Raw genomic sequence first — 18754 nt, forward strand, 5'->3', positions numbered from 1 at the left:
TTGCAGAAGTTGAAGGGAAATATTATGGGAAACATAAAAGTTAAACATATGCTGCATTGTCTAAAACAAAGATCAAGGCACAGTCTTACCAGGTTTGAAACCATATTTATTTCTGTATCCCTGTACGTTGTACGGAGTAAATGCACAGTAAACGCTTGCTGTGTTAACACTGAACTTAACAGTCCTAGTCAATCTAGGAAGATGGTATTTCAAGTGCATTTTTACCATGTTAAAGCAAAACAAAACTATTTAAAAGCCAGTCTTCTGTATCATCAAAGTAATCAAAGAAACTGGAGATTAAAGCTTCAGTGTTTGGGCTCAGGAAGGCCCCCTTCTCGGGTCTGCGATCATAGTTTTCTCTCAAGAGAATTTTTGTCTTGAGGAGACTGAATCCTTAGGAATAAGATAAACTGTCTCATAACAGAAGGTAGGAACACCTTTGGTCACAATTTGGGGAATTTAAGAAGTTCCACAATTAGAAATGCGTTAAACAACTGCTCACCTCCAAACCTATTAAAGTATGTAGGTATCAGGAATGGAGTCGTATCAGTTGACCCTGGAGATGGAAGGAGCTTGTCAGACTCTCTAGAGCCCGGGTGCACTGATTGTGTGGTGAGGGTGAAAGGCAGGACACTGAGAAGAGGAAAAGGGCTCAAGAAGGGGAGCTTCTGATCCGAAAGACAAATTCTATCTTCATCTTAATTTTGCCCAGTGCCTACCCTAATTGGAAAACTATCACCAAAGTCAAGCTAGGATGGGAGTTACTTAGTGAAACAGGATCTCAAAGGGTTGCTGGGACTACCGTGAGTGGCTGCCATCAGTATTCTGACATGGTTCTCTCCTCTTTAACAGACTTTTCAGCTCACCCACAAAGCCTCCACTCCCTCAGCTGATGCAGCAACCAGCAACCAGGAAATGTCTCAGGGTTTCAAAAACATCTTTAAAAACCTCTGTGCTGGCTTTTAAATATTTAAATAGAAAAGAAACCTAGATATTAAAGTCTTTTAAATTTCCAAATTAGTTACCCCCACATTCCCCAGGGAAGCAAACCTCTTATGAGAATGCCAGATATTTCTAAAGCAAAACCAATTTTACATACTAATCAATGCTGACAGTTTCCCTTTACAAGGCGGTTTCCGTCAGACTGCTTGTCCAGCCATGCATAAAAGCTTCACACTTTTCTGTGGCTGGGGAAAGGACTGGATGGAAACATCAGCATGTGTTTATTTTTCTTGAGGAAAAACTCAGCAGCAGGTAGCCCAAGCCCTCCAGGATCTGAGTTTGTAAAAGGCAGTGTTACTGAAGCAAGAGGATCAAAATGAGATCCAGTTGAAAAATTGGATTTTAATTCCAATTTTGCTATTTACTAGCTATTGAACCAAATCAAAGTTAAGCCTCAGATTTTTCATCTATAAAATGAGATATTATTGACCTTAAACATGTGTGTGTCTTTGTGTGTGTGTGTGTGTGTGTGTGTGTAGCAAACTAGATAACAAACGTCATCTTAACTGCCTTATTTAAGAAGTTCAAAATGGCATTTCTTTTTTCTTTTTAAAGCTACCTTTGCATTTGTATTAGCTTTTTGGTCATTTCACTACCTTCTAATTCTAATTGACAGGCAAATATGGGAAGAAAAATGTAATGAAGTTCAAGGTGGACATTTATCTCTATTTTTTTTGTAGCTATGGTAGATTGCCAAATGACTACCCTGTCCCTGATGTACCCTTCTATGATGTGACTTTGCTGCCTCTCTCATCAAAAGGGAGGGTTTATTTTGCCACCCATTGAGTCTAAAATTGCTGTGTGACTTGCTTTGGCTAGTGGAACATTATCATGAATAACATAAAGCAAATATTTGAAAAGGGTAAGCATTTGGGGGCTTGCCCTCTCTGCTGCTGGAAACCCTTCCACTATCATGAGAAGCCCAGGCCAAGTCTTGAGAGACCATGAGGAAAGAGGCCCTCATCTCTCCAGCCATGCCAGCTGTCTCAGCTGTGCGGGAGGTCATCCTGGGTCATCTACCACCAGCCACATCAGTCTAGATGAGAACACTCAACCCACCTATGGGAAATAATGTTTGTTGTTTTAACCTTCTACATTTTGTGATGATTTCTAATGCAGCAAAAACTAACTGACAGAATCTCTGATAAAACTTTGTTTTGCCCTAATTCTGCCCTCAGGGCAGTCTCCAAAGAAGGTTATGCGGTTGAGAGAATTTGCCTTTGGAGGTACCAGCCTCCTGCTCCAGACATTGAGTTCTTTGTAGTAAGGACCTCATCTTAGTCTGTGCCCCCAGCACTGAACATGCAGTGCCAGGAACATAGCAGAACTCACTAAAGGTAGGAAGAAAAGACAGAACTAAGAGAAAGAGGAGAGCTGGAAGAGAAAGATAAAAGAGAGTTGGTTGATGGGGGGTTGGGGGGAGAAATGAGAGAAGGGGAAAGAATGAAATGCATATCATGAATGAGTCATGGAACTGAGTGCATCGTCTTGTCTGCTGGGCCCTTGGCCTCCTTGCATAGCAATAGAAGAATTGACTATACCTTATAAATGTTATGAGGTCTGTGGCAGATGATCAGACAGCTAAAGCAAAGAATTAGAAATTAAATTGTCACCAGACAGGAGTATGTGATTCTGATCAACTCATTTGTGGCAATTATGTTCAGTTCAACTGAAACATCTCATACACTAACCTGTTTTGTCCATAATCATGATGATGGCATCAGCAATCAGACACCTGCTTGCCCCTTTCTGGGAAGTGTTTTTCTTTACCTCAGATACGTCACTTTACAGTAAAATCCCCTCTGAGAGTCTAAACATTCCTCCAATGAAGGGCATGACTGAATATTAAAAAGCGGGGAAAAAGTAACAAAACCCACCCCTAGAGCCCCAGGAAGCCCCATAGTCATGCTACCAAACTCACACGTCCGTGAACTTCCTGTGAGGATGTGTCACCACCACGGGCAAACCACTGGCAAATGGGGGATCGCGGAGAACCTGGTACCTCACGGGCCTGCAGCCAGAGCACAAGGGACTGTGGGGCTGAGAAGTCAGGAGCGCTGCATCAATCTCTATCCTCTCATCAAAGGTATAGACTTTCACCCCCGAAACCTTCCCATCCACGTGCAGTTTGATAGTGAGTGGGATGTCACAGAAAGTGTCTAAGGGGCCCAGGTGCACAGACTCCTTGTTTTCCAGCAAGATCTCTGTGTCAAAGAGGACCTGCGAGGAGTCCAGGAAGAAGGAAGTGACCCACAGGGTGAGGGTGTCAGCTTGGACCGGGTATTGGAAGAGCAGCTCCAGGCTACAGCCTTCTGTGGGGCAGGGGACCGTCATGTTCATGTGGTACAGGTGGACCTCAGGGCTCCAGGCCTGTAAGCTCGGCTCGCAGGGCTGATCTACGTCAGGAGGCCCTGGTGGGAGATCAGCAGAAAGATACATCAGTAGCAGCCATTAAAAGTCAGAAAATGAGTAGCCCTTAGCAGCCAGAAAGAGGAACTACAGAGAGAACGCTTAGAATTCCTGTAGAAGTTGGTCATCTTAGCAGGTTAGATCTTAAGTACTAGTAAGAACAAAGTTGTAAAAGTAAAAAGCATTACACTCTTGTTACCCCATTCCTGTACATGGTGCCCTTAGCAAGAGGAAACCAGCCAGGAATTGGGAAGGGAGCAACCCACATCCTAGGTGGAAACATAAGGCTGCTGCAGAAAAGTCATATCCTTAAAGAATCCTTGAGGAGAGAATTACATGTGATTAGTCCATTCATAACTTACGATAAATTAATGCTTCTGAAGACCAATGATTTCACCCTGTCACTGCAATCTTTGTAGGGCTCTTCACAAAACTCCTTTCATTCCCTAAGATCCCACCCTGGCAATCCTTTCAACTGATGGTTAGATGAACTTTAAAACCATACATTGAAATTTCCCTTTCAGTTCAGGTATGTGTAAGCAGGTGGGTAACTGCAGGCAGGAAATAGAAACACATACTATGGAGCGGGAAAAAAATGAAGATTCAGTAGCCAATAAAAATGTAATGATAAAAAATCAAATATCACAAATCTATGAAAGTCAGCTCCATGGAAATAATCTACCCAAATGGTTTTCTTTTCTGTCGTGTGAGGGGAGTTGAAGAGAGAGTGCTGAATCGAGAACCAGCAGAGTCAGGCCTCCTGTGCCCTTAGCTGAGTGGCTGTGGCACATCTTTCTATGCCTAAGTTTCCTCTTTTAGAAAATAAGCGATAATGTTTAACCTCTGCCTTACTAGGGCAGTGTAGATCTATACAATGTTCTAGAGAAATTGAATATCTACATTTACCAAAGTAGAAGTATTTAGTCCTTCAAAATTTGGAAAATGAATTATATCCCAAAGCCCAGAGAAAACCAGTTCAAACATTGCAATTTCCCTTTCAGTTCAGGTATGGGGAGCAAGGAGGTAGCCGCAGGGAGAAACTACAGCAGGAAACATAAACACATATTATTAATTTCAAAAATATGTGTGTGCAACTATGTGTGTGTGTGTGTGTGGGTGTGTTACATTTTATGGTTTTTATTGTTTTTCACCTATACTGTGAGTTGATTCATTTATTATGAGCTGATTCATTCATTCAACAAAAATTGGTAGTGTACTTCTAATGTAGGTATTAGAACTAATTTAGGTATTAGAGATACTAATCTAGGTATTAGAGATAGAGGAGTGAACAAGAGAGATGAAAGTCTTGCCTTTCTATATCTTACAACAAAGTGATAGATGCAACAATAAATATATAAAGGGATATAAAGTATAATACTAGGTAGTAATGATATCTGTGAAGACAAGTGGAGGAACATAAGGGATACAGAATTACGAGGTGAGGCTGGGAGCTATTTTAGGTTATGAAGCCAGAAAATTCTCACCATGAAGATGACGCTTAAGCAGGGCATATGTCTGTTTTAGTTTTCTAATCTCCATAGCATTTAGAAAACAGTTGGTGGTTAAGTAGTGCTCATTAGACATATTTATAAATACATGTGTTTATGCCAGCTCTGTTAGAGATTCAATTACTTTTATAGTGTATATTTTAAATATGACCTGGTTCCTCACCCTTTCCAAGTAAAGGAAGACCAGTATTTCTTATTATTCATATATACTTAGTTTATTAATGATTTATGAATTAATGCTTGTGAAGTCCAATGTTAGTAGTCCTAAAAACTTCTGTTGGTCTCTTAACTATTATTATGAAGCCCCCAATACTAGCAGAATAAAGGTCCTTAGAAATCAGCCTAACAGTGGCACTGACAGTCAAAACGTTTCTATTATGACTTCATGTTAAAGCATGAAATGGAAGCCCTGAAAGTTAACTTGGTTTGCCTCAAGACACAAGAATTAGAACCTAGAACTTCTAATTCCTTTTACCTCTCTCAGATAACTGATTTTTTTCCTCCCTAGAATTAAAAAAGAAAAAAATACTGGGCCAGGGAATCAAACAGGCATTAAAACACCAGCACAGGACAGACTGTTTGCCACACTCACACAAAATGGCTCTTTATGAAATGCGAATCTCTGTTTAGAGTCCAAAGCAGTAAATTTCATACTCACTTTCCATTCTTCCCTGAAAATTCTCACTTGAAAAAAGTCATATACAATCAATCAAGTATATTATCTCCTTCCAGATTTATCCCTGAAGCCCTGTCACTTGAGTGACTGGGAGCTCAGGATTATATCTTGCAGATACTGTAGACTCTCAGACCAATATTCTCCTTTTTTCATGTCACAATCAAGACTGCAGATTAATTCAAACAGGACTTTGCCCAACACATCTTATTTAATTGTTTTTAGTGTCTTAATATTTTAAAGGCAAAGAAAAAAGATGATAATTAGGTAAACATTAAAGATGATGATGATGGAAGAAGTCAAGCCATTCATTAAGAGGTGCTAAAATCCTGTCAACAGTATTTTCTGACTTGAACTGGGAAAAGATTCGTGCTGTAATTTATCTTAGGGGCATTAATGTACATATGTGAGTGAATGTGTGACTATTTGAAAAGTTAGGGGAGGTACAGAAAAAAAGATAACAAAAAATATTTTCCGCTTCCTGGAGCCTAACTCAGATCATATCCAAAGCACAACCAGTACCAGTGATTAATAGACTCATAAAATAGCATAGACAAGAACGATCAGTGTGGAACACCTGGTTCCCCCCACCCCACCCAGACTCGCTCAGCCAGTGCATGAGTGTTCTCTGCACTGTGTTCTCTATTACTCTCCTGATATACAGGAGTAAGAGGTCAGCTTATACTGTCACGTGGCACGGCTGCTCCAAGGACCAGTAGGCACACATAACACTACACCTCCCAGCTATCTCACCCTGAAGTCACACCCTGAGTTCAGCTGACTTCTCCACCCTTCTGTCCTATATGCTGATCTCTGCTTCACCACAGCCATGGGGCCTCTATGTTAGACACATATGGGACATTCTGCACACAGCAGCACCAGACAGTTTGCAAGGCTCCTGAAGATATCCAGCCAAAACACATACAGACAGACAGACAGACAGACAGACAGACACACACACACACACACACACACACACACACACATTGCCTTTTTCTCACCACGTCACTACTCCACTCTTTACCACCACCCCCATCCTCAGTGGTCACCAGGTTATAAAGAAAAAGCATCATGGTACTTTACCCACAGCCTCCTCTGGGGTCCAATAACCTGAGGAATCACACACCCGCCGGGAGGAAGCTGTGTGCACATACTGAGGAAATGTCCCATCTTCAGTGCAAGCGCCACACATGCTGCCTGAGGCCCTGGGGAGATGAAGGGATGGAGATGGGAGATGAGGAGAGTTCATCAGATGAGTTGGGATAAGAAAATTAGATAGACCTTTGTGTGGGGAGGGGAGGGGTTGATGGTTAGTAAGGACCTAGAACAACTGTATCTCAATCGTTTTTTCTTGTGTGGATCTCATCTTTGCAATATTCAGTGACATGAAAATTTCAAGATCATGAAGCAGAAAAATTTAACTAAGTCATAAAAGAGGCCTTTGGAGATGAAAGTGGGCAGTTTCTGTCCTAGGAACTAAGTAAACACCAAACAATTAAAATCTGAATCTTTCAACATAAAATTCCCTTCTACACTGACTCTCAATAAGTCATTCAAAGCCTCCTTGAATTTCCCCCACTAAAACAGACAATAATTTCCCACATAAACTTATTAGCTATATGTGTCCTTATGTTTTAAGCTCCCTACTTTAAATCACTTACATAAAATAAAAGTCAGGTGAAATGTAATGTCTCTTGGCTCACCATTGCCCTTGGGGATATATCCAAATTATTTATCACGACTCAAGGCCCTTCGCAAGCTAGCTCCAGCCTCACCTACTGCAGTTCCTTTCTGAGTTTTGTATTTCCAGCACAATGAACAGATCACCATTCCACAAATACATCATGCTCTTCAGCTCCATAAAACATGGAGCTGTTGTCTCTGCTGCCAAATAGCCTTTCCAAGCTTATCTGTTTAGCAAACTCCTACTTACCCTTCAAGAACCATTCAAGTGTAAACTCTGCAGTAGCACTTAAGCCTCTCTCCTCTGAGTGGCCAGTACTCCCTTCTCTGTGCACCCACTTCACCTGCTGGCTCCTCTCTTAGGACTCTGCTATGTGGTGTTGAGAATTTCCATTCCCATTCTTTCCTCTCCTTTGCCTGTGAGCAGGTCCAGACAAAACCCTATTCCTGTTTATATTCCCGAAAGGTAGCACAGGGATTGGATCCAGCAGTCCCTCTGTGAATGCTTGTTTTATGGATATCCATGAGGTGATTAATACAGTTTATGAAAAGTTCTACAAGTACCGTAACTGAGGTAACTGGAAGAGGTAGACGCAATCATAGCTACTACATAATAACGGTAAGTCACTTCATGGGGCTTGCCTCTGATCCTTAGAATCTTTTTAGAAGCCCACTTGTGAATGACGCATCTGAAAATGGAGGCATCAAGTCAGGGTCTCTCAAAAGGTAAGAAAACAAGAATAACATCTTGTAATATGCCAGAAAAATACTATTATAAAATAAAGGTAGTGATTATGACAGCTGCTCCCATTTCTGAAGTACCTCACATAACTGGCATTGTGCCACTATGTCGTGCTTTTCATAAATGATTTCTAATTCCCGTAATAACCTTATGTTTACAAATGAGAAAACTCAGGCTCAGAGAGGTTAAGTAAATTGCCTAAGGTCACAACAAGTTCCTTAATTCCTTTGAGCAAGTTCCCAAACACCATTGAGAGTCCAATACTTTGGAAACTAAAAGGTGTAGTTAAGATCCAACCTCCGACTCCAATCAGCACTCATTTCTAATGTGAACATAATTCCAAAACTCATTCTTTTGATGCACTTGGCCCTTCCGGGGCTGCTGCTAAGTGCGTAGCTGGGGCTCTTCTCTGACATAAGGGTTCCAAATACCTGCTGGGGTGGAGTAAACACAACTCCAAGCATGACACAAATTGCTGGGCATGTGACGTGAGTCCCCCTGACACACATGTTGGGAGGTCTCAAAACTGCAGTCCACCTAGCTGAGAAAAGGAAGCAAATTGCAGGCTTTTCTGCCAACAGACTCTCAGCACACCCGTACTGATGTCCGCTTTATCGTAACGTTTGTACCAGAGAGAGAATTCAAAGATTAAATTGTTTACATGTGTTACATAAACGGATGTAAAACTCTGGTTTGCACATACCCAAAGAGGACTTGCTGTTCAGGCAGTGCGACCAAAGCTGCACAAGGTCACACTTGCAGGAAGACGATTCTCACACACATCACATAGATGTGTGCTGACTCACAAACAGAGCCCATGAGGGTTTGGGCACTGATGACCATGAAACTACTTTGTAGGGTTGTGAGGTCTAAGTGGTGTCACACACTAAGTATGTATCAAGGTATCAGGGACAGGTATCAAGATCCCAAGAGGCTGAAACACCACTGTGAAAGAGGATTCACCAGCTTCCTCCTATCCCTGTCTCTCTCTTGCCACTCTCCCTAGGCCTTCAGCAAAGCTGAAGGGCATGGAAACTTGCTCCAGGGACACCCTTCTCTTTAGCTGAGGCCTGACACCCAGAGGGAAAGTGTGGTACAAAGAAGAGATATGCTAAATGAGAACGCTCTAAATTAAAAGAAATCATCCATTCCGTGTTCCTTATTCCCAAATTTCCACTGGACTCCCCAGTTTACCTCTAGTCAGTTGTGGGGTCTTGGGCTTGTCATTGTATGTTTCTCTACGCCTCAGAATTCTCACTTCTTTAGCAGGAGCTGTGTTTATTGCAAAGACTAAATAAGACAAGTGCAAGGAAAATACCTCGCACAACACTTCACATACAGTGCAACCAATAGATAAGGGACTGTCGTTATTTAGAATATAGCAGTAGGTTTTGAATGAGGTCAGCCCGCACAGGTCACAGAAGGGGTTCTGGTCCTTCTCAGTGAAACCATATTCTCTCATCCCCCACCAATTATCAGATGTCATTCATTTTCCTACCTTTCCTTTCTACAACAGTTTATCTGATATTCTTTCAAACCAATATGCAAAGGATGAATGAAAGTTTTAGGTGTAATGCTTTTCTTCAGTAAACACATATTAGGTGTCTGTTGTGGCAGGGCAAGAGACAAAGAGACAAAAAAGAATCCTGCCTCCCCCAATAGTTACCAGTCAAGTGGGGCAGATAGGAAAATAAGCAGAGGATGACAATTCCATGAGATAGTGGCCGTAAGAGGGGGAGGCATTGGAGGCTGAGAAGGTGTCAGAAGCACCCTCATAAGTCAGGGAAGCCCTCTGATGCACAGCTTATGGCAGTGAGCACACTCCCATCCACCCACACCCAGAAGTGCCTGGAGAAGTATGCTGTAATCCCTCCCCCAACACCACTCTGCAAGTGGCAAGCCACCACTCCACCCTCATGCCACGAAGGAACAGCTGACAGAGGCAAATGGCAGATGCCCTCTCAGTTCTGCCAATTTATCCCTGTCACATTGGTCAGCCTCTCCAGGCCTCCCTGAGGCGGATTGAGCACTTAGGATGAGCCACTGGCTCCCAAGAGAGCCCATGAGTTCTGCTAAAGCAACGAGAACAGAGCAGGCTGGAGCAGCAGCTCTGAGCAGTGGTGCACACATTTATAGTTCCAAATTAGAGTTCCCCTGGCTTCATATTCTTCCTCTTATTTATATGAAACGCCATAGAGAAATAAAACAGCTCACCCACGGTCAGTGCCTCTCTCACCTGTCATATACAACTCCACTAAGAGGAGGCAGCCAGTGGATAGTGAGGGACTTGTTGGTCTGTCCGATGATCATAGGTGGGATAGGGATGGGGGTGGGCTTTCTGCTTTCAGTCCACTGCTGATAGACCAGGTCCAAATAGCAATGCATTCGGGCCACTTGGTTAGGGGTAAAGTTGTCAGTGCAGTTATCATCTGTGGAGACAAAAAAGGTAGCACAAGAGATGGAGATTTTAACCCATCAAGTCCACCAAGGCAGGGATAAATTGTGCCTTGTTCATGGCTGAGTTAACTTATTAGGCTCAATGAGCACTTGTTAAATGAATGAACAAATGCAATCTGTTCCAGAAAGGGTCTAAGCTGGAAAGGGTAAGAGAAGACAAAGACCAGAGATGTAGCAGTTTTACATCTAAAGCAGGATCATGACCTTAAAGTTGGGCATCCCAGGGTGAGACTAAGGTTGCTCTGAGTTGATGGTTGCTTATTCAGCAAACCACAAGATGGCAGTGTTTCAACAGATGGCCTTTCCACTTGTGAACATTTGTGGAGTTGCAGACACCTGCTTTATCGCCCAGTGACATTGGTGAGTATTCAGAGCTGCTCCAGGGGAAAGAGAGCCAAATGTCAAGGAGACAGCAGGGCTGGGAATGGTGGTCTCAGCTTTACTTTTGGATCTGGCAAGGTCTCTTTAGCAGGTACATTTTGCATAGGGTTGGAAAGGGAGTTTTCTTAGTGCCAGGGACTTTTTCAGTGAAAACACACCAGTCAAGTACTGCCTCACTCAGCTTCTTAAATGTTTCCTCTTCCCACTTCAAAGGTGCTGCCTCCAGACCTCTGCCTTCTGCATGGCATCGTCTGGTGTCTCTGCCCCTTGATGGGGGAGGAAAGGTGCTGGTGCTTACACGTCTGACACACCTGAATTATTCACCGCAATGAAACTCAGATAGACCTACATCTTGAAAGGTGACAGACAGAACCGGCTCATGATGCTTTCTTCCCTTCAAAGTCACGATCAGGGTGTGGTGGTTTATTCTTTTTTGGATAGTTCTAGAAGAATATGTCACCAAACAAGACCCCAAAACTTATAGAAAAATTATCTTATTTCACCATTGGACTAGGTAATCAAATCAAATAAGTCTTTAATTTTAGGGAAAAATTTGAGTCCATTATAGGAAACCAGTCACTATTACTTTTCACCAGAAACAAGGAAGGCATGAGAGACAGTGAAGAATAGTACAGAAGCTAAATTAAGGAAGGAAAGATCAGATGACAAGTTTTTCCCAGGGCCAGGAAGATGCCATTTTTTTTTTAATTAGATGTCACCTTTTGGTGGGGAGAGGGTGGCAGGCAGCTAAGAATTAGTACTTGGCCAGTGCTGGAAAAAGAGAATCTGATTTTGCTTGTTTTTAATAACATACAGTAAAAAAAAATCCTGAGCCTAAATTAACCAAGCCACCTCGTGGACCAACTTCAAAAATAGTATAAAGGGCCACCTTGACCCATAAACTCTTTTCCTTTATTTCTACTGGACTCTTCTTCAGAGTAAATGTCTAAGAATGTGGGTAAAAATAAAAAAAACTACATTCTAGAAGTCAAGGGGATCACAAGAGGGCTTTCAGCTCTGTGCCTTTTTTACTACCAAGGATAGAAGTATATTTTTAAATATCTAGTAGAGGAGAATTCAGTGAACAAAGTACCTTAATATTTCAGTATTTCTTCAAGCTCTTCAAAGACATGAAAAAATAATAATACCCTATAATAAATACACTTCAACTCTCTGACACAAAGGACCACTTACTCATTCTCCCATCAGCTCCCACACCTCCACCCTCCCAGCTCTCAAAGGCCCCCATGTATTCTTAATAGAAAACAAAGCAAGACAGTGGTGATACCCGTGTAGCTCATGTAGTTGGTGAACGGAGCCCCTGGGAAGCGAGTGAAGCCACAGGTGTCACTCATGGCCTCAGGTTCCCGGCACAGCTCGCTCTTGGGAGTGGGGGCGGTGTCGGCACAGAGGTCTCCTGTTTCCATGGATGGCACTGTCTCCTTGCAGGGGTCATTACAGGATTCTCTTTCACTGACCCCTTTAAAGACGTGGTAAAGTCCCAGAACATGTCCCACTTCATGGATCATGGTGTCCATGTGGCCAGGCATCCCATAATAGGCTGGGCTGAGGACAATGCCACCTGCAATTAAAGTTTCGAAAAGCCTTTCAGAACACAGAACGAACAGCAGCTCTCCAATCCTTAATTGTGTTTTCTGATAAACATCAAATATTCCATTTCAGCCTCTAAGGAGTCACTTTATAACTTCTGATGACATACAGTCATTGCTCTTCTTTCTTGCCACAGAAACCCTCTAAACAAATTAATACACACTTCTTTATCCTCTACATGGGTGAGTGTTATACTAGAGGCCTGGGATAGCAATGTTGACATAACAGAGAGCCAGAATTCTCAGCACTGTATGCATATTAAAATCACCTTGGAGAGTTAAAAGAAGACATACAGGGGTTCAAATACTACCCCTGATGAATTGAGTCCAAACATTCGAGGATAAGGTTCATGCACTGACATTTTTAAAAACTTCCCAGGTTCAGAATCACTGCTCTAGGCAAAAGCCCATGGGATTTGGAGTCAAGGAAATCTAATCTAATTCCTGCCCCTCCACATCCCAGCTTTGAGGACTTAAACAGCTGTCTTACCTCCTGGAACTCAGTTTTGTTGTCTGTAAAGTGGGGATGATAACACTAAAATTTGTTGTTGTTTTTTTTTTCAGTGTTTGGCACATAAAGGAAATGACAGCTGTGTAGGCTGCTTCTGATTTAACAATCCCTACTCTCAACAACTAGTTAGACAAAAGATAAGTTCAACTGAACTACCACAAAATTGGGAATGTCACAGTCACTATGAGAATATTCCCCACCCTCACTCCCCCTAAATCTCCATGAGAACACGAAGGGATGTGTTTCAGGGAAGAGTTCATTGCATCCAATCAGGCTTAGATGGGAGACTTAATGGTATCATTGGAAACTTACAAATGGAAAGGCTAAGGATCTCTGAGTGACCCAACTTCTATCTGTGTAGCTTGTTGGAATCCTAATTCCTGCTTCCCTCCTCTCCCATGGTTGAGCCACCTAGCTTTCCTTCTTTACACCCCAAAATTGTCAGGACCAGGCCTAGTCTTATCTCTGAAAGATGAAACAGGGAATGTCAACATCCTTGGATCAACCCTCTGGGGTCCAAGGTCACCCCTGGCTGTGCTGCCCAGCTGGCCCTGCCCTTCTGTCCCAGGTCTGATCCCAGTTCCCAGGACTTGCTTCACTTCTCACACCTGAGTCTTCCCTATATCAATAGTCTTCTGAGTATAGTAGGTCCTCCAGGAGAATAGCTCTTTCTCTTGCCAGGTCATATTCCAAGGACTATGTCCTATTCCTGCCTCCATTCAACATCCCTTAGACAACCACATACACAGCTTTATGGGCAGGAGACAATCACAGGATATCTGGCACCACACCCACTGATCTACCTAATAGGCAGCTAAATTGACTTTCTTGTGACTACTTTACTGCACAGGACAGTTTTTAAGTCCAAGTTCCAGTCTTTCCCAGTTTACTCGAACATACTGACCTTACTCAAGCCATGCTCAAACTCATCTAAGATACAGTGTCTCCTTTCACATCTCAGGTGAAACTAGACCTCACCTCCCATGTTTATTATTTCTACTACTTCTGGTAAAATTTTTATTCTCTAAACTTATCCTTTTTTATTTCTCTTTTTTTATAAAGTTATTTTCTGAATATTTATTTCATTTGTGCATCATGATGTCAACATAAGGTTAAACTAACTTAAAAACAGGTCTGATTCGAGAGTGCCTGTTATTTGAATAAACCTGGAGAAACATAGTATTTCCACTTTCCAAGAGCCCACACTTCATGTTTACATATCCGATGGCAGCAGTAATCATCACCAATGTTCATGTACAATTATTCCTCCAGTCCTCTAATGGCAATATCGACCTTCGCATCAGTGGAGATAATTCTAAGAGAACAGCTTTCTGTTCTTTCCAGGTGCCTTCACCTTTTTCATCCTTTTTCCTCCACCACACTTCTAACCTCTACCTATGTTTAATCCCTTTTCTGCCTAATCTTTCCTTTCTTTCCCCCATTTCTAAGTAAGTTTTGGCTTAAAATAAAACTAATATTCAGAAATAGGATTTTGAAAGGCTACACAATTTACCTATAAAGTTTAAGTATCTACATTGATTAGTTTTCTTCCCAAATTGGGTTTATAAAATCTGAACCAGGGTAATACTTTGAAAAAACAAGTGGCATCAGTGGTTAAATATGCTTGAGGAAAATGCAGCATGCCATACTATCCTCCTGAAAAATCCATAATGTACATGAGAGTGAGCTGTTGTATTAAAGGCCCTGAAAAGTCCTTCATCAATTGAGTTTTACCCTTTGCTTTTCAAACTTATTTGAACACAGAACATGTCCGAGGTAGAATATCTTTTGACATCTCTGGAGTACCAGATGTCTCAGAGCACAATCCAAGAAACACTACCAAAGATGGAAAAAAAAAAAAAAAAAAGTTCAAATCAATAGTTACCTTCTGCTCATATATTTTAGCTCTGAGCAAAACATCAAATATCCCCACATCCTATGGCCAGCCAGGTCCAGGTCCTTTTGTGATCTCCTTCAGTTATAGATAAAGAAAATATAGATGAAAAGAAAGATGGTTCTAGGAAGAAAGGATGGCAAAATCAACATGTGCCAAGAAAGGAGGGATGACCAGGAGTGTGGACTGGAAACACTTGAGAATACGGCGCAGTCATTATAATATTGGGCTTCTAATCAACCAGCAGAAGTCTCTACCTCAACCCCAAATGAGATGTTTCCAAATCTAAAAATATTTTGCAACAGCCATCTTTCAATAAACCAGCTTGTTTATAACTGGAAGAAGAAGCATAAAAATGCAAGCCCTCAACACTCCCAGGAAATCCCCTCCATACCCAGGACAATTGGCCAGGGTTCTCCAGTGTAGCACTCTTGGTGCACATTTCCAACACAGAAGAATAAAATTTTAATCAAACAACACTTACATTTCCACTAAAAACATAAGCATTTTAACACACATTTGCAAGTTATATTTTCAATTGCAGAGAGATGTACTTATGCTAGTAACTCATTTATATGGAAGACATGGCAACGGGTTTAGTAACTACATGTGTGTTAACTAGAATATTGCACAAAATAAAGAAATACAGAAAATATAGAACAAAATATTGCTCTAATTTAGGGATGACTGTTGTGCACACCAACACATGTTGAGAACAAAAATCCCAAGGTCCTAGACCTCTTATAGCAATTCTATATCTACTACAGCACCAGATTATAAAATTATCCCCCTGGACTAGAACGAGAGGAGCTTGGAGTGTGGACCATTAGCTGACCCTCACTCACTCCATGGCCTTGGCTGTTCAACCTTTCCCCTAATCTCTTCATCTGTAAAATGAGGGGGTAGATTGACTTATCACTAAGATTTCTTCCCATCTGTATTCCCAGACTCTGAGAGCTAACATGCAGGCTTTGTGGGACAGTCATGAACACATACATGTAAAGGAATCTGTATTGTCCTGGACTGTCACTGCCTCGGCCTTGCAGTTTGTGTTCCAAGACTCCCAACTCTCAGTGGCCTGAGGGAAAGGGGAAAGCTGGCAGTGAGAAGCCAGCCATCCTACTCTCGGACCTGCTGTGGATTTCCAAGTGACCCGGATTAGCCACCCTTTAATCCTCACTCCCTCTCCACTGGTGATATGGTTTGGCTGTGTCCCCACCCCAAATCTCATTTTGAATTGTAAACTCCATAATCCCATAATCCCCACATGTCAAGGGTGGGACCAGGTGGAGGTAATTGAATCATGGGGGCAGTTTCCCTCATGCTGTTCTCATGACAATGAGTAAGTCTCAAGAGATCTGATAGTTTTGTAAGTGTCTGGCATTTCCCATACTCGCACTCATTCTCTTTCCTGCCCCCCTGTGAAGAGGTATCTTCTGCCATAATTGTAAGTTTCCTGAGGCCCCCCAAGCCCTACTGAACTGTGAGTCAATTAAACGCCCTCCCTTAATAAATTACCCAGCCTCAGGTATTTCTTCATAGCAGCATGAGAACGGACTAATACAACTGGTTTGCACCCTTCATCCACTCTCACAGATACGGGGTCTCACACTTTTCTTCCCACCCACCCTTTATTCCAACCAAATCAAACTTGTTACATTATTAGGGAAATGAGTTTTAATCACTCACAGACACACATACTCACATTATTAAGGAGTGGGTTTTCATTACTCACTGAGATACACACACACTCATATCAATGTAAGGGTGAGGAAAGACATTAAATTTATTTGGTGATTTAGTTTAGAAAAGTTCTTTCATGTTTCAATAAAAGTTACACATACACATGAACTCATGCCAAAGCCAGACTGAGGCATAAAGACATGTTGCCCAAAATTTAATAAGAGGAATGCAAGCATTTCTTTTCATTAAAAGGAACAAGATGTGATAATAAATAATAAATAAAAACTGAGTGGCCAGAGTGGCAATCCCTTCCTGCCATCACCAGCATTTAAGTCTTCCCCCAATGAGGAGGAGGGGGCCTGAGGGACTGTGCATTCCCCTGCTTTCAGGAAAAGCTGCAATCCTTTCTCAGGGGCAAGATCATAGGAATAATGAAAAAATAGTCAGAAATGCTACTTGTCAGTACCATTTTATAGTAATATATTCAAATGAACCAGCATTATCTTCTGAAGCTAGAATCTACACACACACTTTCTTCCAGTTACATGGGTCAGACTGTGCGTGATTACATGTGGTTCCTGCACCACTGGGCAGAAGCTTCTCTCTCACAAGGTAGCCTTTGGAGGGGCCAGGGCTCCTTCTTTAGCTGGCACTGTAAAGGTATTGATCCTGATATGGGGAAACACTCCTTAGAAGCTCTCAAGGCTGTTTACTGATCTGTTTAACGGTAATAACAAGAGATGCTACCTCAAAGGATTTTCATGAAGATTAAAGTAGTAAGGTAAATAAATAAGCATTTAGCTTATCTCCTAAAACAAAGAGACTCAAAATATGTATTAGACCATTTGTCAATATTATTATTCTATGTGCAATCTGGCAGTACACGTTCATTTGCCTATAACCTTCATTGGCTCCCACCTAACCTTCATTCATAAAAAAATAAAAAAGAAGGTGGGGCCTGACCATAAATTAGACAGACCTCCCAGAGTGAAACCAGGCATTGCCAGGCACAGTAGGAGAACAACCTCAACAAGAAGCTCTGATTTTCCTCTAAGCTGCTCATACTTTGTCTTCATGTTGTTCTGATCCTAACAACTGCAGGCATCCAGAAGACAAGCAAGACTTTGAGAGGGCTGCAAATAGACAAGTGCCCATTATCTTCATAGACAACATATTAGGGTTCAAAATTTATTCCTGGCAGTCTGAAATTAGGCTGCTAATTGCAGGAGGAAAGGAAATCTTACCAAATTGGGGCTGTTGGCATAATTCTTCATAGACCTCAAATTATTGTTAGATCAGATTTACACTAGATGTCTTTGTTCTATAGTGCCAATAATCATTCCCTTCCAACTCTCTAGTTATGGGGAATATGATTATCATTTTTATACTCAAAACCATTAATTTTTATCATTCCTTATCTTGGATGACAAAATTGAAACACAGATGAGAGATAAAATATGATAGTAGAATGGGGAGTGGGGTAGGGATGAGATTCCATCCCCTACAGTTGAATCCCTTCTTTGGTGTTCCTGCTTTTGTCTGACACATTGAAACAGGAAGAGAAAAGAAATGCACACACATATTTTCAACTATATCACAATGCTTCAGTCTCCACTCTGAGGCACTTTCAGGCGCCCCCCACCTTCACTCACTTCCCCAATGCCCATCCTGCAAGACTGTCGACGGACTGATAACAAGACCAGGAATACTTACTCAGGGGAAACTTTAAAGTACTAGTGTAAAAGGATGGAAAAAATTTGGAAATACTAACATTTTACCCTAGTGGTTCCATGCTTCTCTTCTCCCTACTCCACTCAATTCACAATGCCAGACTTTTCCACATGTATTAACCTCACTAGGAAGTAATACAACATAATGAAAAGCAAGGAAACAAGAAATCCTTTTTTGGCTGTGGGGTTTCTAAGCCTCTGCCACCTGGGTCCTGAAACAACTCCATCCACAGTTTAGCCAGCATGGTAGATGGATTGAAGACAGGGACCCTCGCTCTCACACTACCAACACGACCACTACCACATTAGCCTAGAAATGATTCTCCCAAGCCGAAAGAAGAGGAAAGAGGCGAAAGGTAAATAATGGAAATGAATAGTTGGTAGTGGGTCCAATAAAGTTGACTGTACCCTGACTTTCGAGCTGGAAAAGAGATAAAAACCCACAATAGGTTTGTGTGATCTGACAGCAGA

At 41.8% G+C, this 18754-nt stretch overlaps 1 protein-coding gene across 2 annotated transcripts in view; it reads right to left on the reverse strand.

Moving 5' to 3' along the window:
• The window catches only part of PAPPA2 (pappalysin 2), a 298413-nt gene that overhangs the window by 145369 nt on the left and 134290 nt on the right, over positions 1-18754 (reverse strand). For both annotated transcript variants that reach the window (XM_050766967.1, XM_050766964.1), the window contains 4 exons: positions 12144-12437; positions 10254-10446; positions 6676-6797; positions 2924-3413 (listed from right to left, as the gene is read on the reverse strand). In XM_050766967.1, coding sequence (XP_050622924.1) covers positions 2924-3413; positions 6676-6797; positions 10254-10446; positions 12144-12437 — 1099 coding nt within the window. The remainder of the gene's footprint in view (positions 1-2923; positions 3414-6675; positions 6798-10253; positions 10447-12143; positions 12438-18754) is intronic.

The sequence above is a fragment of the Macaca thibetana genome, chromosome 1 (genome assembly GCF_024542745.1).
Source record: "Macaca thibetana thibetana isolate TM-01 chromosome 1, ASM2454274v1, whole genome shotgun sequence".
NCBI lineage: Eukaryota > Metazoa > Chordata > Mammalia > Primates > Cercopithecidae > Macaca > Macaca thibetana.